The 12,748-nt window shown below is 38.9% G+C and overlaps 1 protein-coding gene across 10 annotated transcripts in view; it reads right to left on the reverse strand.

The window, feature by feature from the left end:
* Positions 1 to 12,748, reverse strand: part of STXBP5L (syntaxin binding protein 5L) — a 203,634-nt gene that overhangs the window by 11,870 nt on the left and 179,016 nt on the right. For 5 of the 10 annotated variants that reach the window (XM_030019693.2, XM_030019690.2, XM_030019695.2 and 2 more), the window contains one exon: positions 3,388 to 3,489. The exons of 3 other annotated variants lie outside the window; for them this stretch is intronic. In XM_030019693.2, coding sequence (XP_029875553.1) covers positions 3,388 to 3,489 — 102 coding nt within the window. The remainder of the gene's footprint in view (positions 1 to 3,387; positions 3,490 to 12,748) is intronic. 2 more of the 10 variants (XM_041124792.1, XM_030019691.2) reach the window with 1 other exon arrangement.

Here is a 12,748-nt window from a genome sequence, read left to right on the forward strand (position 1 = left end):
AATTGGCAATCCTAGAACAGGCACAAGCCTGCAGCAAATACAAACTCCCTGTAGAGTACAGAAAATACAGAGTTTTCGTAACCTGAGCAAACATAATGATACTAGCACGATACCAGTTTGCTGCCAGTGTATAAATAAGTGTGGAAAATGCTGTCAGACCTCATCAGTTAGATCTGCATTAGAAATAGCTGCTTATTATGGAGATTAGCATAGACTAATTAGAATTTACAACAGCCTTAGCTCAAAGGACTTGTTCTAAATAGCATGAAATAATTTTAGACCCATATGTTACCAATGCATTTAAAATTAATCCATGTATCTCATCGCTGCAGGACACGAAGGGAGATGCCATTACCAACTTCAGAGCATGTGTCCTTTGCTCTGCTCGTTTCCATCACTAGGACATTCTAGCACTGCATTCACAGCCATCGTTTATTATCAAGCTATTAATAACTGCTCTCTGGGGAAAAGACACCCATTGCTAAACTGATCCCAGCATCCAAAACGTCTCGGGGTGCAAATCGACTCTGGCTTCCCAGGGAGTGAAGTGAGAAACCTGCTCTGCAGGTTACCGGAATAAAGGAGCCAGAGGGAAGAAGAGAGTAGGGCTGGCTGCTAGCACGGTCTTTGCAAAACAATTTGTGCCACTGCTGCAGTCTACCGACCTGTAGTCAAAAATAGGGCTAGATCATTGGAAACCTCACATGCTCTTCTGCAACAATAACAACTAGAGGACCAGGAAGTTCTGGAGATGGAGAAATAGCTGAAGTTATTGGACCTGAGATAAAAGGCTTGCTTCTGAACCTATCATTATGAAGTAGATCTGTGTCTGGTATGAAATTATGCTTCTTACAGCTCAGAAGAGAAAGCTGTCTCTTCAGAGCCAGTAAAAATGTCAAAAAAGAGGAATACTTTCTGCCATGTTGAAGAATAAAATTAGAAAAGGACTTTCTTACATACTCCAACTTAAAACTGGGCTAAGCTTCATACTGTATATATGTTTCCTGCTCTCCACCAGAAGCAGCAGTTTTGCTGCTGACTCACTTCCTCAGACAATGTCTTGCAGCATTGTACTCCCCTACCCAGACGACTCTGTGTAAACTGCTGAAATTATCCTCTTTGCAGCAACTACCTGGGAAAGATTGGAGAGAACCACAGCAAAGCACTACTGGAACCACACCAAGCGTTACTACACATGCTACCTTAAAAGTTGGCACAGAGGGATGGGGGCAGATTCTCCTGCTACTCTTTGACACTTGGGCCAGCTTCTGTTCTTTGAGGGCATCCGTAACTTGTCAAACAGGAGCTTCACGGGGTAGCTGTCTCTGGCACTTCAGTCACACTCTCATGGAACAGAAATTTAGGTCTACGTGAACTTCCAAACACTGCCCTCACCCCGTTTCGCCTTCATGTAGGCACTGTTGTAGCTCTCTAGTTCTGGCTCAGTACCTCTAACTATATCTGCATAAAACTGGGATTGCTTATTCATGTGCAAACACAGCTTCTAATACCTTGAGAATTAGTGTCTCCCATAACCCCAAGCACTTTGTACTTCTGCAGCAGACTGGTTGGCCCAGCTCCTTCCTAAGCACAGTGACAGCTGCCAGGTAAAGAAGGGGAAGACAGTAATTTCAAGGCAGAGATCATCAGGGCTCCACACATATATATATATTTGTTTTTTCCCCAAACGGTACCTAATTTTTAAAAAATGTTATTATGTAATTCATTTTCTCTTTACAGGTGTATTAATATCACAGTCACATAAAATTCAAATATGGTGGTGCTCAAACTGAGAAAGATGTTGAAAGGACAAATGCAGTTAGTGTAGGCGACATACACGGAACTTAAAATATATGATGTGCCATTTGCATGTGTCATCAAGATTTCTCCCTCCCTAAATTAACAAGAAATGTTCCTCACTCCTGTGCAGTACAGTTAACTAATATGTCTTCGCAGAACTGACACGAACAGATATAATCTTTGGGACACTTTTGGGAACATACTGTGCCATTTTCTATTAAATACACTACTCAAACTGAAATTCTAAAGACCAGCACGACACATGTCAAAATTTGATGTCATTAAACATATCTGAACAGCAACCCAAAACCCATGAAAGGCTGCAATCACTACGTGACTTTATTGGCTAGCTCTAAAGCAGGTAAAAATCTCTCCTCTTCCTAGATTTCAGGATAAAATTTAGTTTAGGCCTATTCCCTGGGACTCTTTTCTCAAAGAGATTATACCCCAAATTCTTATTTAGAAACCACTCCATTGTAGCCTAGAGAAACATAAAAGCACTTTCTTTGGGAAATTTTAAAAGTTTGCCATATCCTTTCCTAGCATAATTGCCATGTTTTAAAATGATGTCCCACCTTCTAAAAGTTGACTTGTATGAACACTGCCAATCTGCTGTAATCCTTAACCCAACCACCATATTCTGGGTTTTCTGTTGTATTTTCCTTTTCTTGCATGGCATGATGGGCGTAGCAGGAATGTCAGCTACAACCTTTTTCTGCATGAGTCTGAACCAGGACCACTTCCAGGTACTCCCTGTAACCTAGGTCAAACAAAGTTTATTTGGACTCCCTGCTTCAGTAAGGGGACAGGACGTTCGTATGTGAAAGGCAGACGCTTTTCTGCTCCTCAGTTCTCTTTCCCTCTTCTCCTCCTCTGCAGGACATCCTGTTGTATGACACTTTCTCATAAATGGGCTCCTGCCTCTAAATTGCCTCCTGCTTTGAGGGAGCCCAATATTCCCCTTTCTCCGAGAGGCACATACCCAACTCCCAGGATCCCTCTGCTCCCACCCAGTCATCTCTCTCAGACAACCATGTCCTTTTTTCCTCCTCTTCCTCTTGCAGACCTGGAGTTCTTGGCTCTTCTTTTTTTCCAGATAGGTCTCCAGGCTGTTCCTGCAGCTAGCAGCAGAGGAGCCGAGAGCACCATCAGAGACCTAACGAATGCCTATCGTTTGGGAGATGCTGCTATTCAGGCTGTTAAGACCATGAGCAGCTCTGAGCAAAGGCATTATTATCTGCAGTCAGTGCATTTCAAAAAGCTGCATTCCATAGGTTAAGACCACACACTATAAACACTGCTACTCCCCTAACAGTAGTCCTGCTTTCTTCAAAGTTTTCATTCAGCCCTGTCCTATGCATGGTTTGGGTTAGTGAGATGCAGATGGAAACTCAGGAACCGACTTCATAACACTGGAATGATTGTTAAATTCCAGCTATGAGCAGCAGCAGCATACAAACAGAAGGCTTCTGATGTAAAAGCAACTACAAAACCTCTAACTTGCTACCCACCTCACTGACAGAAACACACAGGACACTTGAACTCACATGCTAGGATAAAAATGAAGCCAGTGTTTTTGAATCTTACCTTTGTTCATCCATGTGTGAGCAGTATAGTGACGCTCGTCGTGTGAGAATGTACTGATTCCATGTAATTGCTGAAGCATTGCCCGTCTGGAAATGTAACCTACTGCCACAAAATCGCATGCATTGCAAAAGGACAAGAACAATTGAGCCAACCGTCATCATGACATTTATACGAAAGCAGCCCTGAGCAGTTATTGTCCTAGCTCCTTCCTTGCATGACAGAGCTGTCCTGCTGCAGTGCACTGGTGTCTAGGAGAAGATTTAATTTAGGGTTTGGGGTTTTTCTGAGAATTTAAAAGGTAATTTGAGTAAATGATTCCTTGTGTTTCAGCTGTCACCTTTACAGAGCAGAGATTGCAGGGTTTTTTTTTTTTTAACTTCCTTTTGTTTAGTGGAAATAAAACTGGAATTTCCTTACTTTCTCATGGAATTAAAAAAATAAAAAAGGAGGGAGAGTATTAATGAAAATATGTATGCCATCTTCAGGAAAATGTTCTGACTTCTCTATTCTCAGCTGCAGCAAAGGCTTTGTAAGGGGAACACATCCTCACCTATCATCCCTCCCAAGAAATTGTCACTGTGATTATTCTAGAATAGTGGAGTTCGCACTAACACAGAAGCATAAAGCAATTTTCTTCTTGAAGTTAGGAATCATGAAAGTAATAGTACCACCTGTTATGAGGAATGGAAAAAAACTGCTAGTGACAAAGATCAACATTTTCACTGCAGATGTTTACATTCATTACTGAAGAGTTTTGCAACTGACTGTTAGTGTCTTGGATGCTATTTATAGGTCCTTTCCTGGTTTTAACATACTGAGTAATTGATCTGCTTATAAAACATATACAAAAATCGACCTTTTTTGATATGGAAACCAATATATTCTGGAAACAAAGTTAAATGGGTTATATTCTCCTCACTTGGAGATTTCTACAAGTTTTAATCCCAAATATCAGACCTAACAGAAGCTAATGAAACCATTAAAACATTTGCCAGTTTAAAGATCATCATCTTAAAATTTTAAGAGAAATCTCTCACTTTTAAAATTATGTAGTCAGGAAAGCATGCAAAGCTCTGAATGCCAGTGTAAACATACAGTAAAGGAATTATACTTCAAACATGAATTTGCACAAAGTAACATCATAGAGACACAGAGACTGAACCATATTACTGACGGCAATGCTTCAGCAACACAGAGGAGAAAGGGGCAGGAAGTAACGCTGCAGGGTTTTCACACATTTAAGAACACTGCACGTTTACTTGGCTAAAAACATCTTCAAACACATTTTAATAGCACCACTCTAAAGCAGCATTCCACATAAAGCAATTCACTAGAAAGCAGCAGAAGCTGTCTTAAGCACAAACAATGCAGTAATAACCTGGAATTTTACTGTGAATTATTTCCTCTAGATGAACTCAAATAAGTTTCCCTAAAACTATGTTGAAAAGCCTGTGAATACACAGCTTGCAGAGCATTCAAACCAGGATGGCTATGGCTGCACTTACACAGAACTTAAAGCTGTGGGATGCCTGGCCCTCCCTGGAAAAAGTTCCAAAATGGATTGCCCTGAAGCTGCTACAGTTATAGCGGTGTAACCTGAATGGCTTCATGGAATCGTACTGACAGAAGCCTGATGTAAATGATGGCAAATAAAGGCCTGAAAGAGAAAATAGATTCAAGTCACCAGACTCGGATCTTTATTTTGATATTTCCAGAATATGGTAAAGTTCAGGCTTAGGTTTTAGTTCAGCATGTTTTAAAAAACAGAAGGGAACTGTTAGGGCAGAACTATTCTTCATGTTGAAAATGAAGTAGAAATAAGCATTTTTATACAAAGATAAAAATGCGAGAGATCTTCACAGTAAGTAATCTATCAAACTTCCATATTCAATTGTATGAATCACTTCCCTTGACTTACACAAGCAAACTGTCTTCACACTCCGATCACTAAGAGCTCAATTTGGATATAGTTTGTAAGTTTGGACATACATTTTTTAATCAAAGATATCACAATTCTCTAGAACTTAAATCCCAACCTAAAATATCCATTCTGCTGAAGCATCTTTCGTAACATTGATGTTTGGGAAAGAACAGTATGTTGTATAACTTTCATATGTGGACGTACCCAAGAATAAGGTGGAGACAAAAGGCAATATAGAAGAAAAAACTTGGGTTCATTCAACAACAAAGTCAAAACAGTTAATGTTTTAATGAAGCAAGTGAAAGCACTTCAAAGTACTTTTTCTCCCCCCCCCCCCGATAGACCCTCTGCTTGTGTAACTGAAGTATAGTTAGAAAAGCTTCGCTTTAAAAAAACCCAATCTTTTGGAAGAGCTATTACCATATAACTTGAACAATCTCAGAATATTGCTATACTCTTCCCTAGTTCTCTATACACAACAGCTCACCACCTATTCCATTCTGCCACAGAAGTACCAGGAACCACCCAATGGTGTGTTCCACTTCCAAAACTGTTTCAAAAATTATTTCAGATGTAGAAAACCAGTTTACATTGATCTGAAGCAATTGCTAGGAAGCAAGAAAGTGCTGAAGTTGAGCATGCAGTGCAAAACACACCCTCTAAATTCAACGTGCCTAGAGTACAGTGTGAAATTAGCTTAACTTGGAGTCAAACCATCATTTAAATTAAAACTGACTAGACATTCAGTAAATGTAAGAAGAACAAAATTTTCATTTAGTTGGTTGTTTTAAAAAGAAGGAAAATTTGCAGATTCCTGTAAGAAAACAAGCGGATCCTAACATCCTCTTAGAACCTGACAGAAAATGTACTCCAAGATAAAACCAAACATAAACTCTATCTAGCCCAACAGAGTTGGACTTTAGGCACCAGCAGCTCACATGCATCCATGCAAGGCTCTTCTCCATTTCTTCCCAGGCCTTTCCTGGCCATTAGACGTGCTCTTTCACAAGGCACCTCAGTCTTTAGACAACCTCCCCCCCCTGCTTTTTCCGGGGACACAGGGCATTGCAAGCTCTGTTGTGACCAGATTTAGGCAGACACACACCTAAACTCCACTTAAACCTCCGAGGGAAACCAGTGGTTAGATCAGATAAAGATTATGGTTCAGTCTAAACGACGACAGCTCCACTGGCTTTTTGCACTCAGCAGAAACTGAAGGTCATAAGCTGTAGGCACAAATCGGTCTAAGAGGACCGACTTTGTCCATCCGTGCCTTCTGTGGCCACAAGGTATAAAGAGGAACAGCATTCTTCATGTCTCCCCTGGAAGCTGAGCCCCTGATGGCTATGATGCTCAGCTGAGAGGCTGAATCTAAGGTTTCTGGCCCTTCTGGTCCTATTTTTTATTTACTGTGGACTTAATATAAAATATGAACTTGTTCTGGGGAACTTGAACACTATTGATAGGGTCTAGAAACTGGGCTCCCTCTTGCCCTAACAACTTACTTTTTATGCATGTCCTTTAGCAAATTTCCTGGGCAAGCTATCTATCTATCCCATCTATTTGGTTAGGACATCCACTCTCAGAAGCACTCTATCTCAGACTGCATCCTAAACAGATGGATTGAAGTACGTGGGCTGAATTGTCCTCTTAGTCCCAGGACCAGTTGCCATTATTTTTGATGTGTCTGTATCACAGGCAGACTGGGCTTTCCCTCTTGCTCACCTTTAAAATCTCTCTACATCTCCCTTCTAAGAGGAAGCAGAAAAAGAGAAGGTTTTTAATATTACCTGCAGTAGAAAACAAGCACACACACTCTCATCTCCACCATGACTGAAAAAGAACTTAACAGTATGGACAAGCCACTTCTGGAAACAATTGTATTCACCCAAGAATAATCTATGGATCTTACAGTTCAGTGTTCAAACTGAATACTTTGAAACAGATATGAAAACCTCACAGAAGATGCTGGAATATCCTTCCTTGGAACACTTGACTTTAGGTGCCAAATTTTTTATTACAGCCACGCAGAATTTGCTGTTCACAAATCTTTTGAGTTTGCAGTGCCCATTAGACTAGAAGTGCTGGGATTTTGCTAAATACAGGAAAAATAATTTCAACTTCCTAATAACTTCTTTTTTATTTGAATAAAGCTTTCTGCAGAAAGGAACAAACTTTCTAGATATAGAACAGGTCCTCTATGCAATATTTTTATCTGCTTCTCTGCACAGACAAGACATGTGGTGACAAACTGAGCAGTTAGCGGAGACTGTGGTTTACCATAGTGTCTCTAAGTCATTTCTTATTATACTATTCTTACTGATACTAGTTACAGTGATGTAAAGTAAATTCAAATGCTAACAAAATGGAAATGATTTAGAAGCAGAACCAACACCATAATTCCCTCACTGAGAAATAAATAAAAAAATTTCAAGCCAAGGGCTTTTCCATCTGTTATGAAAGGTTAGCTGTGAAAAGCCATGGCACTTAAGGGCCTCGTGAAGTGTGGTCCCATGACTGCTGTAACTTGCCCAGTGGATCAGGTTAAGCATCTGTTTGGCTGGCTGCTTGGGCAAGGAATTTTACCAGAAATCATCCGCTCTGCAATATGGAGAGGCATGGCAAAGGGAATGCGGTGGAGAGTATGAGCTGTTCTGAAAACCTGCCAGAGATGCAATAACCTCCTCAGAGAATCCATTTCTGTGGTTAACTACCCTTGTGATCAAAATGAATCCCCTACTGTCTCCCTGAAGTCGTGCCTCTGCCTTAGTAATTTATGTCCATTACATCCTGTCCTTTTCTCAGCAGACGTGGACAGCAGATTATTCCCTTCCTCGCTGCAGTACCCTGCCATCCATTTGAGTCATTTTGTGCTCGCTCTTCAATATTTTTGTAGGTCAAGCAACCAGGTTGTTCCTCTCTTTCCTTGGAGGCGTAGGAACCCCTACCTTTGAAAACCGCAGTGATCTTCATCTAGGCCATCGTCACTTAGTTCACATCCACATGTGGACTTCAGACCCAGGAAAAAAAGGAGCCGATGATAAGAACAGAAACCTCCCTCTTCTCCCCCCACCTTGCTACATGGGAAGGAAACCTAATGGTCACATTCACTCATCCAGTCCAAAAAAATCCAATGTGCTAGGCACACAGCACTGCTGCAGACAGCGTAGCAGTGTAGCCATAACCGACAAGAGAAAAACCAATATAAATCGTACAGAAGTTACATAGGAAATACTACAATACACAGCACGACATCAGCTGAGCCTTGTTCCTCAGGCTGCAGACTTTTTATAAGATAATCACTCAGTATCCTATTTCCAAGACCCTGACTACAGCATACTGGACTTAGAAGAGCAAATGTCAGCCCTTCTCTATGGCTTCACACACATATTTACAGGCTGATTAAGGTACAGATCAATCCTAAGACTTTGGAAACCTTGTTATAGAAACAATAGACCAAAGTAACAGGCTGACATACATACACAGAAAATTATTGTAAAATTTGCTGAATCTAAAAACCAAACCAAAAACCTCAAAAAACTCAGCACCAAAACCTAAACCAAAATCCATCAGGAAAAAAAATCTGGAAGCCTCTGCCAGGCTGCCTACAAGGCTTCTTATGGTGATCCTCACAAATACTTTCGAATAGTAAAAGAAGTTTAAAGTATATAGTATATACCAAATACTACCCATTTCCAAAACAAGTTGGACAAAATCATGCAAGAAACAAAACAACTTATCCCCAAAACAGTTTTAGTCATTCTATATACAGATGCAAAAGAAAAACTTCAAGTATAAAAGTATACTGGATCTATTAAAATGGAAATTGTATTGTACTTGCCATAGAATTTTTGATAAGGTTATTAAAGATAATGACTAAATATTCTTGAGTGGTTCGTTTTGCCAGCTTACAGTGACATTTCAATTCAAGTGCTCTATATCAAATTTTAACTACATATAATCAAAAGAGTTAATCCAAAAGCTGAGGTAAATGCTGAAACGGAATTATTTTAAAGAAAAGCTAAAGCAAATTTAAAGACTCTGCTCTTAGCATTCCTAGAAAATTACAATGCACAGTAAATCCTTGTTAAGATTCCTTGTTCAGAGGCAAGTTTGTAGCACTAAGACCTAAATGGCCTTTCTAGTCAAGGGTGATTAACCTGGACTAGTTAAAAACTACATAATGGGAAATAAAAATAATAAGAAAAAGACAGACAGTTTTCTATCACTGTTGGTGGAAGAAAACAGACTTCCAAACACAACATTTGAAAGGAAAAACTCCACTCTGTTTTTACTTTCTTCCTAAGACGTATGATATAACCACATATTGGACATATGTATACAGAATGCCCTGATTTCTGTGTGAATGCAGGCAAGGAGGAAAAAAAGGCAGAGTCTGCCAGCAGAAGCTCTTGATGGCAACTAGCAAGTCATGGCAGAGAGAACCTTTTGGAGAATGCAAACTGGCTTAAAAAAGCAGAATGTCTGAAAAAGCAATAACCAAGAAGTATCGAATCTGAAAGACTTCTCGGAGTTAGTTATAACTCATTAAAGCAAAGAGGATGGCGTGCCAGCATATGTATCTGTGCACACATCCATATACCCACCAGCTACACAAGTATAACCACACTGAGTTCCCTCCCACAACAAGTTTATTTTTATTCTTTAACATCACTGTTTTCTTTAATTCAGTGTTTTCTTTAATCTAAAATTACAATTAAAAATTCGACCAAAATACAGATTTTGTCTTCCTATGCAGAAAAAGAGCAGATGTTTTTGGCCTATTCATCTACACTGAAATTCTTGATCAGGCTGGGATCTCTGCTCTTCTAGATGGAAGGGGAGTTTTAAGGGGTTTAACAACTATGCAGTATTAGTTTTTAGACTGAGATGGACTGGTTTGGATGTGTGCAGCAGGACAGAAGGCAAGCCAGGTAGGGGTACACGTTTTCCCCAGACAAGCTAAAAAGGTTAATATCCCCATTTCAGTGTTTCTGTGAGGACACCTGCAGACAGAATAGGGTGCTAGTTGGAGCCCAGAGCTGAACAGACCGAGGCATGATCAGTGCAAATAGCTACAGCCTGCAAAGAAATCCACTAAGCTTGGAGACAAAACACACTCCCTTTCTACAGAATGTTATCATGGGACAGAATCTCTGTACGGATTTTCTTGACTAAGAATAATTTGCATTCATGTGTATTTTTTATTGCTCTTGATATTTAAATGCACAATGTTAACTTGATGATAAAAAAATGTAGTTTATACCCTGTGCAAGAAAGTCTTATCAAAGAAATACAATCACTAACTCCTAAAATCTCAAAAACTTCTGGTCAAAAAGGGCTAGAAGAAGTTTAGAATTTAGAAGTTGAACAATGGAATTTACCATATTTGTGTTTTTGTTTACAATGCAAATAAATTCTTATATTGTTGCAAGGAAGAAACAGCTTAATCAAAAGTATGTGAAAACAAGATTGTTTAGAATCAATAATATGCTATTAAGAACTTGTAAAGTTCCAATTCCTTGCTAAAATTAGATATAGACTATTGAGCAACTACAGAACTTATTAGTATAGCTGTGAAAATACTGCATTTATGAAACCAGAAGATACTACAGGACAACATGTAACATTTTAAATAGCATAAATGGTATTTGAGAAGTGCTGTATTAAATGTCTGGCTAATTAATGACAAAAATATAACCATAACAAGCTATTTGATCTAGATACTAGATCAAGTTTTTTGGGGACCCCCCCCCCCCAGCTTTGGAACTGAAATGACATTAATCTTTAGCATGGAATAAAATCTACCTGAGTTTAAAAAGATTTAGAGCTTTCCAAGTTTTTCCATGTTAGATGAGGATACTAGGAAAGACAGGTTTAAGCAGTAACAGTAACCATGCAGGCATAAACACCACTCCTCTGCTACTGTTACTTGGCTTTTGAATTATTCTTCTACGAGTGTGCAAAAAATATTAGCACTTTATGAAACTGAACAGTTTGCAATATTTTGCCCAGGAGAACCCCCCCCCCCCCCCCCCCCGTTCTTCCTATGATTCATCATTGCAAAGACATTCTTCAAAAATGCTTTTCTCTATCAGAAATCCTTCTGCACATGTAAAGGGGTAAGAGTCAGCAAAATCTTGACAATGAACTAACAGGAATGAAGTCAGAAGAATTTATTGTGGGAAAGTTGCTTGAAAATACACTTGATGAAAATGCTGGAAATACAGTTCCTATTGTACCAAAAGATAAGGTTTAAGTAAGTAGATTTTGAAATCCAATGTGAGAGGAGAAGACTGATTTAGTATTCTAATAGATATCTTATGATTAGTCACCAAAATGTATTGTCTTTTTAATCAAATCAATTAGAAGAGATTGTAAAGAGCAGGAAAAAAATCAAGTGTCATCAGTGCCTCAGAGACAGCCTTAAGAAAAGGTAAGAACCACCTACCCACACACAAAGGCTTTTTTTTAAATGTATAAAAAGTGCTTAAGACTACTGAGATAGCAATCTCTAATCAAAATTCTACTCAGGTAGAATAATAAAATCCTACCAAATACTAACCTGAAATGCTACCTCTCTAGCGAGGACATAAAATATGTCTCTTGATTCACCACATGAGAATATTAAAAAAAAAAAAAAAATTCTTGTGAATAATCTATTGTTTATTGCAGCATATACTCCTAAGTAGCCAATAAAATTCTTAGCACAGAGAGGATTTTTTTGTTTTATTTTGGAACAGCCCAACGAGAAGGTTTTGATCAAAGCCAGTTCCACAGTTTGGAGAGAATGCTTATTCTCAGTATATTCTCTCTCAAACCTTTAACTTCTCATCTTCCTTCTCCCTCACCCTCTTTCTTACCCCCAGCCTAAGAATCTTTCAAGGATCATACCATCTTCCACCATATTGCTTAGTACAAAAACCTTTAGAAGTAAATCAAACCACTTGCCAAAACTGTATGTCTAGAAATGCAAGATGCATGAAGTATGGTGGAATGTCAGTCATTCCAGACAGATTAGTTAGCAGAGCTAGAAGTCGAAAGACTAATACCAGAGGCATCTAAAAAAAGTTTAGACAAGTTGGACAGGTGGCTTTGTTTTAATGAGAGAATATAAATGATTAGAAAATTATTTTAGTCTATAAACCTGCTGAAAGGTGACTTATACACAAACCCACACACTCAAGGACAAACCCAAACCATGCTCCATCATATTACATGTTAATATAAATTACTCTAAAGACTGTCTGGCTCTTTTGTGCAACAGACATTTCACTGACCTTACTGAGAGTTGTAATACCATTTAGATGACACCACTGATACTTTTAAATAGGGATTTTTTATGTCATTTACTTTAATTTTCTGCACGTCCCTGAAAGAAAGTTAGAGGACTATCTCTAGAAAGAGATATACTTTAAACTTGATAGGTATTATAACTAG

Source organism: Aquila chrysaetos, chromosome 7, assembly GCF_900496995.4.
Source record: "Aquila chrysaetos chrysaetos chromosome 7, bAquChr1.4, whole genome shotgun sequence".
In the NCBI taxonomy this organism is placed as follows: Eukaryota; Metazoa; Chordata; class Aves; order Accipitriformes; family Accipitridae; genus Aquila; species Aquila chrysaetos.